The sequence below is a fragment of the Branchiostoma lanceolatum genome, chromosome 11, assembly GCF_035083965.1.
Source record: "Branchiostoma lanceolatum isolate klBraLanc5 chromosome 11, klBraLanc5.hap2, whole genome shotgun sequence".
NCBI classification, from domain to species: Eukaryota; Metazoa; Chordata; class Leptocardii; order Amphioxiformes; family Branchiostomatidae; genus Branchiostoma; species Branchiostoma lanceolatum.
The window spans coordinates 3794599-3814108 of record NC_089732.1 but is presented as its reverse complement, the minus strand read 5'-3'; the positions used below and the strand labels follow the sequence as shown (position 1 = coordinate 3814108).

Genomic DNA, 19510 nt, shown 5'->3' with positions numbered 1-19510 from the left:
ACACAGTAAAGAATGGAGAAGCACTGTCAGTGAATGCACGATAGAAAGTGATATCGTCTAGCCGTCACGTTGTGTGTACATGCGCCCGGCCCCCTGCCCAGAATGCCGTGACCCCGCCCCCGGGTCAGGTGTCACACTAAGAATAAAAGAATCCTTACATAACCGCCTCTCAGCCAATCAGCGCCTTTGTACGGTTGCGTAACAGCACTCTAATTTACATCTCGCCGGCTCGATCGACCGATAGTATCTGATGTTTACGCTGCGGATTTCCCTCTCCCTTTCCAGATTATCTCTCTCCCGCTGTTGATTATTCTGCGCTGTGTGACATTTGTGAAGCCTGCCTGTGCTATATTGGTGTGTATTGACCTTTGTCGCGACTTGCCGCGATCTGACCTGGATCTGACAAACCGGCTTGCCGGGAGAACCAAAACAAATGGCCGCCAAACCAGGCGACAATCCGCGCCAACAGGAAGCCACACGGAGGCCGAACTGTATGAAGAGATGCAGCAACGTGTTCGTGTCGGCGCTAGAAGGCTTCTTCTACAGGTAAGGAGACATGGCTTTAAGACAATGATCCACGTATTATCTTGTCAGTGCCAGGCAGATAGCACTACCTGATAAGACTAGCGAGCATAATTACGCATCGCACAAGACATCTTGTTTAGATCAAGGCCCAGGGGGTTAATCCACCCACATGTATGCATGATATATATTCAACCTGTGGAATTTTATAGTAATGTATACGTTATGAAAACCATTTAGGATAAACTTCATAATCATAAAGGATAGAAATCTATAATTCTGTTGTCGAGTTTGTTGCCACCAACAACACACGTGATGAGCTATCATATCCTGTAATTTGGTAATATGTGCTAGTATGGTGTCTGTTGCCCTGGTACGGTAAAAATATGAAGTCTCAACATGTGAAAGCTTCGTAGAAAATACTCGGGAAAGGCTACTATCCATCATATCAAGGACATTATAATGTCCTTGATCATATAAGCGTTGTGTCACCAACAACACACGTTGAGCTATAATATCCTGTTATTTTGTGTCCATGCGTGTTATGGTATCTGTTGCCCTGCATGTAAAAAATATGAAGTCTTAACATGTAAAAGCTTTAAGTAGATAGTATTCAGGATACAAATAATTTTCTTAGGAGACGGTGTACATGTTGTGCCAACAACACACGTAATGAGCTAGATATCCTGTAATCTTGTGACCATGCATGATCATGCATGCTACATGTGTTGCCCCGGTACGGTATCAAAAATTTCAATCTTAACATATGAAAGCTTAGTAGGAAATATTCAGGATAAAGATAACTATTCTTCAGCCAAGTGTTGTGCCACCAGCACACGTAATGAGGTATTATACCCGGTAAAGCTGCGGTAATGCGGTGTTCGTTGCCATGCGAGACGAGGCGGGCATTTGTTGCTGGAAATTGGAGAGCCCGGGGCGATCTAATTGTGGGACAGACGTCATCATGGCACGGATGTGGGTTAATCGATTTCCTGGTAGTACTGAGTTTTGAGGGCATTTCTATATTGGACAACTATTAAAGAAATGACATAGTTTATTGTTCATTTCTGAATGAACAAATACCGTGACCCGATTAAAATCTTAGCAGAACTGTTGTAATTTAAGTACAAAAAGTGGATAAACGTTGATTATCATTTTGAGATGTAAGATAATCGTTAAGGCTAAATAAGGACAATCTCTGCATACAAGTAATGACTGCTTTGTTCTCTTATATACTTTCTGTAAGATTTGGACAAATCTATTCACGAAGCTACTTATATCTTGGTAAGCAAAAGGGGAATCTATTTTCAGTGTGCAATATACTGTTATAGCATGGTTGATCAAGATTGGATCTTTACAACAGTGTTCGAAACAAAGCCTCTTTAGAATTAGACATAATAGTCATTAAATCATTCGCACAATCCCTTCGTTTTTGTAGGGAGACGTTCCTTCTTTACTTTGAATATTCCCGTAATAGTTTAATAGTATTCAGAAACAGCAAGTCACGCGCGTGTATTCTAGTGATCCATAGCTAGATTCCATTGCCCGAGCGGTCGGTCACCCCGGAGCAACCGTGCGTGCGTCTATTGTTATTCAAATACCTTTCATTATAAAGTTTGTCTGTTCCCCTCCGCTAGATGTATGGGTGTACGTAAACGCTGAGGGGTCTTCCAACGTTCAAACGGGATATTTGAGACATCGTTCTAGTCAGGATTTCCATCCACGTTTTGGTTTCTCAACTATAGAAGTAAAACTTAAATCCGACCGAACGCGTTGGTAGTGAATGGTTGGCCAACAAAAGGACGTTATAATGTCCTTGGCCAACAGTAGCTTTTCTTTTCGTAATTATTTATAGAGTCCTTGCTACATGTATTAGATTTCCCATAGCCTGATCCGATTTTGGAGTGTGTGTTTTCTGGCTGTTTTCAATCATTTGCAGTGTGTAAGAATTTCACTTTTATTACAAGATGAAATTTCCATAGCTCAGATACTTTACCATTAAGATTATTACAAAAAGAAGAATTTCATTTTTTATTGCAAGATGGATTTTTATAGCTCAGATACTTTTCCATGCAGATTATTACAAAAAGAAGTCAGTAGTATTTTACGAGCGGGTTATACAATAAGGCTTGTGTATGTCCAAATACATTATATGGAAGACATGGTATGATGTATCGATTTTAATTTACGTAATTGATATGGCTGACCTGTTTTCCACGTCACCGATATCAGGTGGAAGATCGATTTCGTAACACGTGACAAAAACAATCACGTTTCCATCAGTAAAAACCAAGACGAAAAGTCTAAAAGAGGATCATTTCCAGTCCAAGTATTTTCAATGTAACGTTTTGTAGCGCAAAACGCTGACCAAAACACTGCAAGCCTTTTACGAACACTGCTTATTAATAATTCATTTTTAATTCCGGAGCAGCACAGCTATAGCTTTTCATACCTGATCATGTATTGTCCCTCGGTTCTAATTTGTGGTTACCACGCTACCAGTGGAGTTGGAATTTCAGATACAACATGGAGGCTGGTTATTTAAAATACACACGTTATGTCATTTGTGGACTTATTCGTAGTGTGATACTCTCTAAATATGCAGAAGCAAAAAGCACACATGGAAATCAAATTTTCACATCATACAGGAGAAGAAACAATTGATTTAAATCAACATAGAAATCAACTTAGTAAATCATCTCAACTGACTTAGCAACATGAAATAAATGTTGAAGTCAAATCAGTACAATAGTATTATGACATATGATACAGTAGGATGAAATTAGCGTTGCCTTGTTAACATATGTTGCAAGGCAAGCAAGGCGCCTAGATGTATAACCTTCATCGACTTACCTTGCTGCTTCCTATCCCCAGACTCGGTAAGCTGGTAGCCGGGCACCAATGGCTGACCATCCTGCTGACCCTGCTCCTCGGCGGCTCCCTGAGTGCCGGGATGGTCAAGTTCATCGATGTAATGTTTATACCTTGTTCCTTCCTATCCCCAGACTCGGTAAGCTGGTGGCCGGGCACCCGTGGCTGACCATCCTGCTGACCCTGCTCCTCGGCGGCTCCCTGAGTGCCGGGATGGTCAAGTTCATCGATGTAATCTTTATACCTTGTTCCTTCCTATCCCCAGACTCGGTAAGCTGGTGGCGGGGCACCCGTGGCTGACCATCCTACTGACCCTGCTCCTCGGCGGCTCCCTGAGTGCCGGAATGGTGAAGTTCTACCAGGAGAGTCGCCAGGAGAAGCTGTGGATCCCGTACGGCTCACAGGCGCTGGTGCACCAAGAGTGGATCGACGAGAAGTTCCCGGCAAAGTTCCGCTTCGAGTTCGTCCTGATCGAGGCCGATAACGTGCTGGTGCCGTCGGTGTTGCAAGCGGTAAGACGTTTGTTTGTTTGTTTGTTTGAAATAAGGTTATCAAAGTCTGCTTAAATCCTGATTAAATCGCGCCCCTAGTTACCTTCCAAATCATCGGAAAGGAACCAATATGGCCCGGAACAGCAATAGTTCATGTTACCCAGACTTATGATAGCATTTGAAATAGTATAACCAAACACCTGACTGGTATTTTGATAACTCTTCAGCCACCATGGTCAACTCATAGATGGATTCCTTAAAATGTGTAAAATTTCCTTCCCTTTTCTCCAGATGCTCGCTTTAGACACATCGTTAAAGAACGTGTCAACAGATGCGACCAACTGGACATCCATATGTTACCAGTAAGCACAACATTTACTCACACACATATTGACAATACTGTATGCTTTCAGTAATTGACATAATCATCAATATCTGTAATTGTGTGATACAAAATAGAATATTATTGAATACATGTAACTGCAAACTTACAAGAAGAGGAAATATTCTAACATATCTTAGGTAACCCTCGCAATACATCGAGAGCAATACACATACAAAGAGATGACTAAAAAGACATGTTAGGTCTTTACTATTCTCTGTTCAAAAATTCAATGCACTAATCAAGGAGCACTAATTAACCCTTGTCCTGCGATACCCCTATAGTTGGGGGTACGGGTACGGGTTGGGTTATTTTCTAACTGAACGCATCACACCGCAGCAAAACGCTCCGAATGCGGAAGTAGTTATGCCACAGCAGGCAGAAAAAATCAAGGGCCAATGACTTTATTAAGTAATCAAATTGATGAAATAAATTGCATAATAACGCCAGCAGGACAAGAGTTTTAAAAAGCATTTCGTACTAGTATTCAATTAAGCTTGCCGTTTCCCTCTGTCCCAGACTCGGCTCTAACTGCTGGTCCAGCAGTCTCCTTGAGCTGTGGAGTTTTGACGAGACCACCATCAACGGTCTCTCACAACAGGACGTACTGGACAAGGTTAACCAAAACAACCTCGTCAGGTAAATAGGAAATAAGCAGTTCTATCTTTGAGTGGCAGAAATTCATTAACACATATCACACTGCATAACAGATCCAAGGTACCTGGACACATGTACACAGTCAAAGCCATAGAGCAGTTAGCACACCCGATATATGAGTAAAAGTCCTTCACAGCTACTGAAGAATATATAATAATAACTTAATTGCACAACAATTGTACAAGGTACAAAGTATGGCATCCACTGGTACATCATAAAATAACATTCTACCAGGCTAATCAATCTATCTTATACAATATGGTGTAGTATAACTTCATATCTTTCTTTCCTATTCTTTTAAAGATACGATGCCACCATCTTACACTTTTCATCTCTCCTTTCCGTGTCAATTCTTTTAAAGAAAAGACAAGAAAAGAAACGGGTGAAACAAACGTTTGCTATAGAACACGATTCCATATTAAACTGAACTCATTATCAAACCCCTTGAATGCATTCTAGTCCCGTGACGTTCCGACCGTACGATGTTGAGGCCGTGCTCGGGGAGATCCAGCGGGACTCCGGGGGTCAATTCTCCGGCGCCAAGGCCACAACTATGTTGTATGCTGTCAAGGACCAGAGCGTCGAACGGCAAGGGGAAAGGGTAAGGTTACGATTTTTAATGTTTAGTGGAAGACAAAACTTATCTCATGCCTAGTCGTTACTTTATTGATTGAGATTTTTAGAAAGGAATTATTCATTGTCTGATGCTTTTTAACCATATACCTGTGGCCAAAGGCAGCAGGACAAAGTTAATGTAAAGATAGAGGCAAAACTTTGCATTTCAAAGTGTTTGATCTACTTGTACCAAATGCCTACCAATATGGCGGACGTTGAGTTACGTCACAGTCACATGATCGTCCTACGTCACAGGTTGATGAGATCAGGAACGAATGGGAGAAGGGATGGCTGGAAGTCGCCCAGGAGGAGAGGTCAGATGGGGTCACGGTGACGCCCTTCGCCACAAGAAGGTAGTGAAAGACATTTAAAACACAACATTTTCCTCATGTATGAATATATTCTTGCTTTCGTATCAATAAGCACGCCTTGTAGGTGTCTATTTCTTTTGTAACTGGCCTTATTCTTTCAAAACACATAAGACAAAGTTTGGAAGTTGGAGAGTCAAACCTGTCTTAACTGACTGCTCACTGGAATTCTAGAAAATGATCAGAATAGATGGAGGGGGCAATTATGCATGAGAAAATTATATCATAAGAGACCACCAAGAAGAGGTCACAGTGGCCATGTGCCCCTTCTTCAGAGGTGTTTTCAGTTCAGAGTTGACAGTGTTGATAATTTGATGCTGCCAATGTAAAAAGAAGTAACTGTTATATTCTGTTATAATCTATATCATGTGCTAAGGGTACAATCAAAGACCTTCTCTTGTAATAACGTAACACAATTCTTTAAATCGCCAACATGGCGGACGTCAAAGTCACGTTTATGCAAACTCCCTGTTGAAAATGGGGGGATCTTACAAATGCATTCACCAGGTAGCATGTGTACCCAAAGTCAGTGTTTGGGTTTTCTTATGTTATTATATTTTCTTGTTGTCTTTGGCTATGTTATTTTATTCTGCTGAATAAAGATTGTGCAAAAAAATAAATCCCTCTTTTCTTCCACCCCCAGTTTCGGAGACGAAGGAGGAGGAGCCATCCAGAGCGACCTGACACTGCTGTCTGCCGGGTACGCACTCATCATCGGCTACGTCGCCATGGTGCTGGGCAAGTTCAACTGCATCGAGCAAAAGGTAAGAATGATTGTGCTTACCGTTCTCAGTAGAAAGATGATGAAATAAACATGATGGATATCACAATCACGTAAATTAAAACTCAAGTTCAACTGCATAGAGCAAAAGGTAATAATAATTGTGCTTAATGTATTTAGTACAAAGATGATGAAATAAACATGGTGTACGTCATAATCACGTCAATGTAAACTCAAGTTCAACTGCCAACTGCGTTGAGCAAAATGTAATTGCATATAGTATAAAGCGTATAGTACATAGATGACAAGCCTCGACCGAACTCAAGTTCAACTGCCAACTGCGTTGAGCAAAATGTAATTGCATATAGTATAAAGCGTATAGTACATAGATGACAAGCCTCGACCGGACATGTCAACTCGCAAGTAAAGTATACGTTTTACTGTACTGTATTGTACCAACCTCTATTGTTAAGTTGCCTTTCCATTGTGAAATTTCGTTGAATAGTCATTTTCTTCTTCTAAGATAGCCTTCTACCTAGAGCTAGAATGAATCTACATCATCTCCTTCCACGATGAAAAAATGGAGGGTCAGTAAATGTGCTATGAACGTTTATCTCAGCATGTGTCTTTAACCAACCAACATGGCGGGGGTCCATATTACGTCATAGTCACGTGACTGTAAACACCCAATGTACTTTCAGATCTACGTGTCGCTGATGGGCGTGCTGTGCGTGGGGTTGGCCATCATCGGGTCCATGGGGATCTGTTCTGCCGCCGGCGCCGCGTACGGACCGGTCCACTCCATACTGCCCTTCCTCATCCTGGGTAGGTGTCTTTGAATCATTGTCTATGTGTCTTTGATCAGTACAACTAGAGGATGAAGAGTCACAGGTATTCTTTTGTTAGATTAGGCCTATAGCACATACTAAATTTGAAGAAAATCCATGGGTTCTTCGTCTTCTTTTACTTCTTCGTATCTTCTCCTCGTACCGTCTACCGATGCGGTAAAACTGAGGGGGTCTGGGGGATTATTCCATGGTGGCTGCGAACCCAGCCTTGGATTGAAACCCTCTGACGTTGCTTAAATGTCTGAATTTTGGCCCGGCAGCTGGTCCCACTTTCTTATTGCTTTCTTGAGTTATGCTGGTTATAAACATGTCAGTTTCCATTGTCTTCCAGGAATCGGTGTTGACGACATGTTCGTGGTTGTGAGTGCCTGGAACAACCTCTCCCCGGCGGACAGGAAGCGGGACCGACACGAGCAGGCGGCGCTGGCGCTGAAACACGCCGGCGTCTCCATCACCGTCACCTCCCTGACGGACGTGGTGGCCTTCGGCGTCGGGGCCTCCACGGTAGGCACCACTTTCAAATGCGTGATATGCTTAGAAAATACGTCATTAAACGACGAGTAGCACAGCTTGCGTCACTGGGAGAGGTACGTCATTTCCACGAACATTCGGATTCGTTCTAACACGCTAGACGTTCGTTCGATGCGTTCGAATGTTCTGCACGCAGGTTCTTCGAACACATTCGGATGTTGACGAAAATGACGTGTGTCCCACTGTGACGCAAGAAGGTTTTGGGGTCAGTGAAAGTGTGGACTCATCTAATGTAGATACGTGTACAATTTAAAGTTGGAATGATGTATCTATTAAGATGTTCCAATGTCCTATCGCACAGATCCTTCCAGCCCTGCAGTCGTTCTGTATCTACGCGGCCGTCAGTATTTTCCTGGTGTTCGTGTACTCCTGCACCATGTTCTTCGCCGTCATGTGCCTCGATTTTCAGCGCTGGGAGGTAAGAACATTTTCCGTTTGATAGTACATGAAAAAAACTATAAGTACTAAAGTTTTTCTGAATGTATAATTATCTTCCGCTTAAATGTTTTTTTATGTTAAGAAAAGCGTTATGCAGTTTTCCTTCATGTTATGAATTGCATGTTTGTTGCGTACTTTTTCCAGGGACGGCGAAACGCATGCTGCTGCTGTTACAAACACAAGCCTGACTACCGACCGACAGAATGTTCGCAGAAAGATCGTCTGCAACTTTTCTTTCAAAAGATCTACGCCCCCGGTCTGCTGACCATCCCTGGCAAGGTGTGTTTAACGAACAAGATTTGGACCCACTTTCATACGAAGAAGTAAAAACAACCAAAATACACTGGCACCGTTGTTTTAAACCACATCGGACTTGTATTTCTTTTCATTCATAGAGCGAAACTTATCAATATGTAAAACTGTGCCAACGTTTTTTTGCACACATCCATACGGCTTTCAGATCTAAGCTCTGAAGAGGAGCAGTAAGGTTTATTTGTTAGGTTTTGCTGACATTATACTTTATGCTGTGCACCAAACCTATTCCCGTGTACCACAGAATCCACAGAAACTGATTGCGTCACTGTGATAGGTACATCTATTTCCAGGAACATTCGAACGCGTTCCAACACGCAACACTCGAATGTTCTACACGCAGGTTCTTCGAACACGTTCGAATGTCGACGGAAATGACGTCCAGGTGCAACTATTCGCAAACATGAATGTCGAGCCTTTGTTCCGTTACTTTAATCCCCAGATCGTGACCCTTATTGTGGTGTCCGCCCTCCTGGGAGTCAGCATCTGGGGCATGGTCAACCTGAGGCAGAACTTCGACTCCACGTGGTTCCTGCCTGACGACTCCTACCTCAAACAGTACCTGCTCAAAACTGAGACGGTACGTACCCAAAACTACCCGTGCAATGCTTAAGGTGATAGAGTGTTTTTGCATACAGGAGGTATTCTGCTTTTTCTTTTTAGCACCCGGTACTTATGAGAAAGAGTATCGAAGTTTCGGACTAACCCCCTGCTGTAGTGGCCTGTGTCGCCACAGGGCTATAAAGACGGAGATGGGCACCATCTATACATCGAAAGATATTAAAAGCATTTTAACTTTTAAGTCTTCAGAACTATCATATCCCATTGATGCAGTTTTATGCAATTAATCTTTCAGCCCTGAATTAAATATCTTAAGGATCTAAGTGAATGTACGCGATATATTTTCTATGTAACTTTGAAAATAAAATCTGCTTCGATATCTTTTGCAGTACTTTCCTGATGACGGGTATGAAGTGGACATTTACGCTGGTAGGTTGATTCTTGTTTGAAATGTTTCAAAAATTTTCATTTTAATGATATTTATAATATCTATAGAGATATCGCCCTCTTCCGTAGTTGCCAGGAGTGCTTAGAAAATTTGGTTGGCTACATAAGCACATCAAAACGTATACAAGTTAACAGACCTGTCCTTGGTGCTGAACATATTTCACATACGCACACACAGTGACAGACAGAGGGGGAGACACACACTTGGTGCTGAACGCCATAAACTCAGTTTAAAATGCCTGTCCTTGGTGCTGAACACCATCCATACACAGTCAAAACACCTTTCCTTGGTTCGAACACCATTCATACACAATCAAACATGTATGTTCTTGGTGCTGAACACCATCCATACACAATCAAACATGTCTGTCCTTGGTGCTGAACACCATCCATACACAATCAAACACGCCTGTCCTTGGTGCTGAACACCATCCACACACACAATCAAAACACGGCTCACCTTAGTGTTGAACGCCATTCACACACTGCCAACACGTCTTTCCTCGGTGCTGAACGCCATCCACGCACATATGAATGTATCTATCTGTGGCTTTCTATCCATGAAACTGTACATCTGGACATATTTCAGGCGACATAGACTACTATGGTGAGAGGGTAAAACTCCACACTTTGTACCAGAGGTTCGAGGACGACAGCTACGTCACCGACGGCACCGTGACCAGCTGGTTTGAGGACTACAAAACTTGGGTAAACTCCACCAAGAATTCTACCCTGCTTGGGTCAGGTATGGGAATTTGCAGTAATGTCACGGGCTTTTAGCTAGATCTGTTAATTCTATGTCCTTTGCATTGTTGAACATAATCTGATTTAGCAACTACATCTATGAAAGTTACATATTCAGAAATTGGGATGCACAATACAAATGTTACTCAAGAATAGATTTTGTAAGCGGCCAGACGTTTTGCGTAGCTGCATTGATTCAGCAATTCATTGCAGATAATTTGCACTATTCGTTATGACAAGATGGTAACTAAGACATTTAAATGATTAAAGGATCCTCTGTTTTCGAAAGGAAGACTTATGTTTGCATATCTACCTTTCACAGACGGACACGCCACCGATAGCACCACGTTCTACCAGTGGATCGTGGAGTTCCTGACGACAGACGCGACCGGGCGGAGCCACTCCGGAGATGTTCAGCTCAACTCCACCACTTCTCCGGTCACCATTATCGTAAGGAAATATAGCATTGAGTATATGGACTCCACCCCTAAACACCTCAAGTCTAATGCGAGAGCACGCCATATATGGCCAGAAGAAAACCACTTGGCTAGATCTGTTGATTGATTCAGATTGATGCATGTTAACATAAAGATGCAAATTATCTATTTCATCATCTTTCACAGGATTCTGACTCTACTTGTCTTTTTAGTTACATTTTGCATTATATCATATTTTAATTGTTAAGTCATGGGTTACACAGATTTAATTTAGGTCGAAGCATTGGGAAAAGGGGGCATTGAATACAGTAACATCCTTTACTTTGTGGAAAAATAACAGAATATCATCTTGACATAATCTCCATCCTTACCCTCAAGGCGTCAAGAATCCGCGGCACGTACAAGACGCTGCGAGACTCCAGTGAGGAGATCCTGGCCATGGACAGTCTGGTCGCCGTGACGGACTCGGTCGCCTTCTCCGGAGACGCCTTCCCTTACGCCAGGCAGTTCAATGGCTGGGAGACCAACAAGGTTTGTTTATTTGTTGTTATTGTTGTTGTTTTATTTGTATAAATCTTCTTTCATCTATTAGCTCAAGACGGTCTGCTACTCTTCATGTGCCTCTTATGATAACCATAAGAGTTATGACGCCTCCTTATCATGATGATGGTCGTTTTCCAGTAAGACTTTGTCTCAGTTTGTAACTCGTCTGACCGCAGCTCTACTATAATTAATGATAATCAACTTTGAATTATTTATTGTAAATCTTAAGCAGACGGTAGACTGACGATTAGACGCTTATATATTTAGTACATCGCTTCCTCCGAAGTCGAGAAGATTGTTCTGAATTCAATCTCTTCTAATATAATGGCTGATTTTCAACAATTTGCTGTCATCCCAAAGTCTAACTCTGTCTGCCTTGCGTTGACACCAGGTGATCAAGAATGAGTTGTACCGTAACCTGGGCATCGCTATGGCGGCAGTGTTCGTCATCACGCTGCTGCTGCTGGCCGACATCCTGGGCAGTCTGTGGGTTCTGCTGTGTGTCGTCCTCACACTGGTGAGTATCCAACATTGCACGGGAGATTTTTTGTAGTAAGAAGCTACTCAGAAAGCAGCGTATACGTAGTATGTATGAATGTGAAATATTAATCTTCAGGGATGGAAGGGAAGGAAGTTGAATGGTACAGCATAGCTTTTTTGTACTTTGGTGAGTATGACTACAGTGGACTAGTTTTTTGGAGCTATCACTCATGTCTCTTGTACTTTCGTTATTCATGAGACACTCAAACGCTTTTCAATGAGGGAGTATGTAAGTGTCAGACAAAATATCACATTGGTACAGATTCCATGACTTCCTGGTGTATTCCGAGTTATGTCTCTCTCCAGATCCATTGGCATGTGGCTTAACGTCCCTTCTGCAATTATAACTCTGAACCAAATGGAATTTCACAAAACCGACAATCCACGACCTTGTTATCCAAAAGCTGGAATTGCTCATTTACTATAGTACCACAGAAGGCGATTCCTAACTAGCCTGATTAAATCCTCTCTAGGCTTAAGTGGACCTACTGATCGGCCTTCTGACGATAACACCATGGGAAACAAACCGGTGTGGCCTTGAACAGTAAGGGTTTCATACGGACCAACAAACCATTGAGTTAACATTTCCGTGGACTGCAAAATGTGTTGTGTCATTGCCACCAACATTCGAGCGCGCTTTTAAAAGGGGCTTTGCGTTTACATACACACACTCTAACGTATTGAACGTGTGTGTCGAATGTTGGCAAAAAATATTTTATCATCTCCTGTGGCGTAAGTATGTTTCTAACGTGGAAATCGTAATCTCTTTATAGGTGGACGTGGGTGGCATGATGCACCACTGGGGCCTGACCATCGACACGGTGACCACCAACATCATGATCCTCGCCATCGGTCTGGCTGTGGACTACGCCGCGCACATCTGTCACACATTCCTCACTATCAGCGGCACCAGACAGGGTAAGGGTCGTCTGTTCTATGTCTTGGTTTGTTTGTTTGTTTGTCTGTTTAGGTGCTGTATCACAAAAAAAAGAAAACATCCTGGAAGGAGATGCCTTTAACCATGCGTCAGCTGTCCATGCCTTGTTAATTTAATGTTATATTTCATAGCCAGGATTGATGGTTTGTTATATTGCGAAGCCTGTTCTGTTCCTGAAGTTTGTAAGTGAAAGCTACGTAAGGTCTGAACGATGCCCATACTGTTATCTAACGTTATACGCCTGAGAAGTACTATATGGCCCTTACCAAGTATGTCTTAGGATAGAATCTGCGTGTTTATTTGCCAGGTTAAGACCACAGAAATAGCTAACAACCCTCTGTACTCATCAACGTGACAAAATGTTATACCACAAAATGATGTATTTATACTGAGTGACATGCTCTGATCAATATACTTTTTTCAGACCGAGCTCATGTAGCTCTAGGCAACATGGGGCCGGCAGTCTTCAACGGAGGCTTCAGCACCTTCCTGGCCTTCGTGCTGCTGGCCACATCCAACTCTTACGTCTTCATCACTTTTTTCAAGGTAAGATAGACATACGTTGCTACTAACTTGCACCATATACTGGAAGTACAGCATGTTACGCTTTGATATGTTACTAGGCATACAAACAGACATAAAAAGAACCAAACAACAGTTAAAAAGTTACACCCATACAAAATCTCAAGTCGATCTTCCTGACTTGACCAAAATACCTTCCTGATTCGAACAAACGATCTTCCTGATTCGAACATGCAAAAGATCTTCATGATTCGAACAAAAGATCTTCTTGAATCGAACAGAAGATCTTCCTGATTCGAACAAAAGAACTTCCTGATTCGAACAAAAGAACTTCGAAGAAATGGCTTCTTGATTCGAAAAAAATGAGCATATGGCTAGGTCAACTAGGGACATATTAACAGTAAGCGTACGTGTCTTCTTAGTATTTTTGTCAGCTTTGTAACCAGATTGCCTACTTTCTTCCCCTTCCAGGTGTTTTTCCTGGTGGTTGTGTTCGGGTGTCTGCACGGACTGGTGTTCCTCCCGGTCATACTGAGCTGGCTGGGCCCGGGTCCGTACGTCACCGCCGAGGCACGGGACGAGGAGCAGCCCGATACCGAGTACATCGAGAAGGCTCGGTCTAAAGGTTTCGAGAACCCAAGTCTGGAGATGAACGGGGTAGGTGTCTAAGATGAAGTTTATACGAACCAAAATTAAGGCCATGCATTTAGCTTCTTAGTCCTCGGAGTTTGTCGGAAATTGATGAAAGAAATGGACGAAATGAGGGTGGGGGCCGGATTTGTGCTTTTGAAATTTCCTATCTTTCTGTGCATTGTTTTACTTCTGTTAGCACTGCATGTTTTTCTATTTGGTCTTCACTTAGTATTTATCTAGGGATTTGCATTTATGTTAGACTTTATGTTAAGTTGTGGTGTTAAAATATATTTTGTAGACTAGAGTGTGTCACCTCTTTTCCACTGTACCTAATGTTTATGATCTCAATGAAAATAAGAAACAGCAAAAAAAACGGAAATAAATCGGCTTCCTTTGGTAGACTCCAATTTTATCACAACTTCAACGGACAGCGAATTTTACCTTTTGTATCATACGTTGTAGCTGATTCTTTGGTAGAAAGGATTACCAGCTGATTGTGTTGACCTATTTTTGATCATAACATTATGATTATTTTCTATCTCCCTTCTCCCTTCCTTCTCTCTTTTATTCCTTCTCTCCCTGTCGGGTGATGGTTACTTCCAGCGTGGTCTGACGGCTCTGGACCTGTTTGAGCTTATGGTCGCTCCTTCCTTGCTATCCCTGGACTTGAGCAAAGACTACCGGGCTTTACATGGCCGGTACTCTTCTGACTTGTGCTGACACTTTTTACTCCGAGTCGTGAAAGTTTTAAAGCACACTTTTTATCAGGTAAAAACGGTGAGGTTCTGCACCACTTCGGTAGCTCAAACAATGCTACAGATACCTACTCTCCAAGCAGAGGAGTTGGTTCGGTTGGTTTTGACGTGTTTTAGGCGTTTTTGTCGAGCTTTCTATTTTGTCACGTTTTGTTTATGTATGAGTTGGCGACATAAAGATAACATGACAAAATAGAAAGCCCGACAAAAACGCCTAAAAACACGTCAAAAACCAGACGGAACCGCTCCTCTGCTTGGAGAGTAACAGGTACACACAGCACAGTAGAACCATAACTCTAAAACGTACTTCAGCAGTAGATACTAATTCTAGACCTTGCTGGCATCTTGCTAATTCCTCTTTCCCACCCTCAATAGTATATATCCCTTAGAACCAAGGGTTTACGATTAGATAGTTGGATTGCTTAATTGTAACTTAATTCTGCCTCGGAGACGTAGTTTATGTTCAAATGTTGTTACTCCTGACATTTCGTCCCCCCTAGCGACAAACGCATTCATTTCAGCACACATGCCTATAAGCACACATGCTTATAGTTGCTTTTATAAGCCACGTTACTTAGTTGATCATTCAACCTTTATTTCATGTATCATTAATTACCTTGTGCTTTATATGACAATGTTTTACTAACCTGAATGTTCATATTTTGAATTGTAAACCATCTATACTGAACTAAGTAGGCAGTTGTTGTTATCAGTAAACGAACTGTCAACAACTAATTGCATTTCGTTAGTAAGTAAGACCAATTCAAACATTAGGACCAACAAATAGAACTCAGGTGGATTTTCCCAATATCAAAGATGAAGTTTAGCTTATGATGATATCAACTGGTACCACAATCTATTAATACCTTAAATTGTGATCATTTAATTTCTCTTACATGTTGAAATTGATGCTGATTCTAGCAATGAAAGTACAGTACCAGTTGTAACAGGACTTATATCAGCATTGTCCTGTTATTGTTGGACAAACGTTAGAAGTTTGCAAGGAGCTCACATTTGTCTCACTCTAACTAATGCATTTTCTGTCGATAGGACGTAAGCACGGTGATGTCTGAGTTTGTAAAACCGGCAGACTTCGACCCCAGAGTGACGTCACAGCCTGACTACCCCCCGGATATCCCTCCGCCAGACTATGACGCCCCGCCTGGTTCACCAATCAGGACCGGCCTTGGGTCCGCCAACTCCGTACATGGTCACGGAGAGGCTGCCATCCAATGGGGATCGCGTGGACAGATCCCACAAGTCAGCAACTAATAAGCTATTAATTGCTGACTAGTGGTAAATATGGCGACCACTTGTATAATCTTTATACGTATTCAGATACATAGTACAGAATACTGAGATACTAAGTACAGATACATAGTACAGATATAAATACAGATATCCAAATCGAGTATGGTGACCGTGTCAGTTCCTACATCGGAGTGAGGAGGGTTGACACGGTAGCCTTCGCGTGGATTTATTTAGGGTGGATGACGGGTTGCGAATCTGAGACCCACACACTTTGGGCATCCGTCTTCTCCAGCGGCACCAATTCGAGGGAGACGTGCTGGTTCTGGTTAGGATGCTAGTGGTAAATAGGGATCAGAATTTTCAAGGTTTCTGTACGCTTTCAGAACTGTAAAAATCTAGCTTGTATCAACCTTGTAACAGTTTATTTATGAAGCGAGTTTAAAATACTTTTTATGTTAACAGTGCCTGTAAGATATTTACGTCGATGAAGGTTAGACATCCAGGAAATAAGATACGCAAAATAGCAGCTACTCAGGCAACTGGATATGGTCTTGGAAACGGTCAGACGTTTCAAGTAGTATCCACTACTTTTGGTCAGTGATGTAAGATATTGTTTTGTATCGTTTTGTTGTATAACAGCCATCTTTCTTGCCATTTATGTTCAAAATTTTGCAGAAAAGATTCATTTGCTTGTAGTCAACCGCAGCCCAACGTACACTTGACTTAACGCATATGAAAATACACTCAGGAACAAAGACAATCTAAAAACTGATAGACACGGATAATATCTACTTTAAATCGTTGCAGTAGCAGGGAAAAGAAGCGTATACTAATTTATCCGGATATCCAGGGTATGAAGGAAGACTATTTGTAAAAGGATGACATTGTAAGCCACGAAGAAAAACATTTCGGGCTTGGGCTGAGCCCAGCATATACAAAATTTAACGTTTCAGGACTTTTAAAGAGCCTGAAATGCGTAGATTATAGGTATCTTAATATAGATTATACTGACAATACTGATACCTCGAAGCCGTCATTATAGACCAGTAATTTTTCAACACTCTGTACATTTTTTGATATAAAGAACTTAAGATTCGTCCATCTGATATGATGGCGAAATGCACTACTTTCTGCCGCCTAACTATCAAACAACTACATGTACTTATAAAATACTCAGTGAGTTCATTCATTTGTTTTGTTGTTGCCGGTTCCTTGCTGCTAAACTTGTATTGTATAATATGTACAGAAACAGAGTTTGTATTTTGGTGTATTTATATTCTAAGAGGTTGCTTTAATTTGTAAATGTTGAGACTCATGTGGTGTATTGTGTATAACATGTTATGACTAAGATCTGCACGAAGATTATCTAATAGTTAACCTTCTTTCTATTCACTGATTTCTGAATGCATACATAGATGCATTTTAAATGTGTAGACACTTAAAAGTGTATAATCACGCTACCAAAATGTATGATATAGAAACTCGTTTAAACCACTATGTGATATGCAGTGAATTTCATATTTCTGCTGTATTGATATGCCTTTATCAAGGATTAGAAATAATCAGTCAGATAAATTAAGACCAGTTCACAATCATGCTCTGTGATTTGCAGTGCCACAGATGTTGGTACTCGAGAAAGATTATTTTTTTTGAATGAACCGATAGAGGGTTTCTTAAAATTACATTCCAATTTTTATGTACATTTTCTTTGTATAAGTGTTTTCTGTGGCATTCATTAAATTTTCTTAAAAGTCGCTAAGACATATACGACGTATTTGATATATTGTATTTCATTGGTCAACGACTGTTACATTAAATGTGGGGCATTCTAACTTACAATGTACAATTGCAGTAAATGTGAGACATACCAACTTACAATGTACAAAATAAACAGATGTCCATGTGTATAGTATATTGTTTGCGTGAATAGTATTAGCACAAGATCTGTCATAATCACACTGCCTTTAATCCGGTAATCTTTTAAAACCTTTGGAATCCTGTCATCTTTTCAGTCTTGCAAATCGACCCAAACCGGTTCACTTCTTCTTTCTTACTGCCCATCCTTATATCTATAGCATTAGATTATCAGCGGTTGCGCATGGGTTAGTATTACATGTATCTATATGTACATCACTTGGTATGTGTTTTGCAGTATGATTCAAGCGTAGGTGATATAGAGGAACATATGCCACCGACATTTCATTTCTTTGTACCTTTAATTGGTACATGTTCATATTCATGAGATACCTGTATGATTTCAGGCGGTGTTAGTGAAGCTTGTGATCGAAGCATTCAAACTTGCCTTAAACAAACGAAAATCCTTAATATCTACATGTGCGTGTGTGTGAATGGTATTAAGCGCAATGGCAGGTGAATTCGCCTTACTCTTACTGGGGTAGATTTCGTAAAACCTATGCTATATTCGCCATTATCGTTTGTACAATGACGTCATAACGACTAAAAACCGGTTCCTAAAGTGGTTTTCCTTTTGTCCTCTCACCTATGCGTGACTTCGTGGCACACCTTTACGTCCCCTGAGGTGACACCTATTTCTGAGGTAGTCGATCAATGTACTCCAAAACACATGGGACTACGGGGTATTGCCATCTACGTCGAAACCATTTTATGTTTGATACTATTCTACCTTTATGCCAAGTTTGAAACGTCCATGCAGTATATGTTACTTATGATATGAAATAACTGCTGACATGCCGCGTATGAAAAACAAAGACATAGATAATGATATACCACCTGCACAATTATCATGTAAAAAAAAACTAAAATATACATTATGTGCACATCTGCTGTGTCTGGAAGAAAAAAAAGGGCGATACAAGCTCAAGTAAAGATTATTTCGGTAAAAAAAAACATATCAGCAGATAACATATACGTGTTGTGTCGTCGATTGATCTCCCTTCTAAATCAGAAGGTGGGTAATCCTTTATGGTTCTGGTTTACAAGTTACATAGTCGTACTTGTGTAGCCATTCGATTGGGTTGTTAACTTAAAGCAATCGGTCCAATTTGAGGGGAGCCACAATTCCATAGCTATAAAGAACCCATCACTAGTTACGCAGTTTGCCTGTTACTAGTAATCGATGTATGTAAACAAACAGATCTAATCGTAGAGTGGAACTGTAGTTGTTACTAATGGAAGTCAGGACATCCTTAATGATAGATAGCTTTAAACAACCCCTAGAGCTAGATAAGCCAGGTTTATGCGGTGTGTGTGACAGGGCTTGGCCATTCGATTACAGTACTATGTAAAAGAAGCATAACTATGTGCTACCATGTGCCAAAGTCCGAACGGCAATCATATCGGCTATACAGATACAGGTACATTCAGGAATAGTTTAGTTAGGTTGCTTAGTCACTGGATAAGAGA

At 41.3% G+C, this 19510-nt stretch overlaps 1 protein-coding gene across 2 annotated transcripts; it reads left to right on the top strand.

Annotated features, from left to right (window-relative positions):
* Positions 1-226: 226 nt before the first annotated feature.
* LOC136444537 (patched domain-containing protein 3-like) lies at positions 227-18033 on the top strand. Of its 2 annotated transcripts, none has more exons than XM_066442134.1 (21): positions 227-546; positions 3659-3905; positions 4176-4246; positions 4786-4905; positions 5383-5524; positions 5794-5891; positions 6550-6670; positions 7329-7452; positions 7807-7979; positions 8308-8424; positions 8589-8723; positions 9199-9336; positions 9707-9746; positions 10354-10509; positions 10831-10958; positions 11324-11476; positions 11880-12005; positions 12802-12946; positions 13390-13511; positions 13959-14144; positions 15926-18033. In XM_066442134.1, the coding sequence occupies exons 1-21, from the start codon at positions 434-436 to the stop codon at positions 16145-16147; spliced, it is 2877 nt and encodes a 958-aa protein (XP_066298231.1). In that variant the 5' UTR covers positions 227-433; the 3' UTR covers positions 16148-18033. The 2 variants fall into 2 exon arrangements, with proteins under 2 accessions (XP_066298231.1, XP_066298232.1); XM_066442135.1 differs by lacking the exon at positions 15926-18033 and adding an exon at positions 14724-14937.
* Positions 18034-19510: the final 1477 nt, after the last annotated feature.

Bases quoted from the DNA above. Each gene is read 5' to 3' on its own strand.
- LOC136444537 (XM_066442134.1), top strand. From the start codon at position 434: ATGGCCGCCAAACCAGGCGACAATCCGCGCCAACAGGAAGCCACACGG. The intron at 7,453-7,806 runs GTAGGTGTCTTT...ATTGTCTTCCAG, and splicing joins ACTGCCCTTCCTCATCCTGG to GAATCGGTGTTGACGACATG. The intron at 8,425-8,588 runs GTAAGAACATTT...TACTTTTTCCAG, and splicing joins TCGATTTTCAGCGCTGGGAG to GGACGGCGAAACGCATGCTG.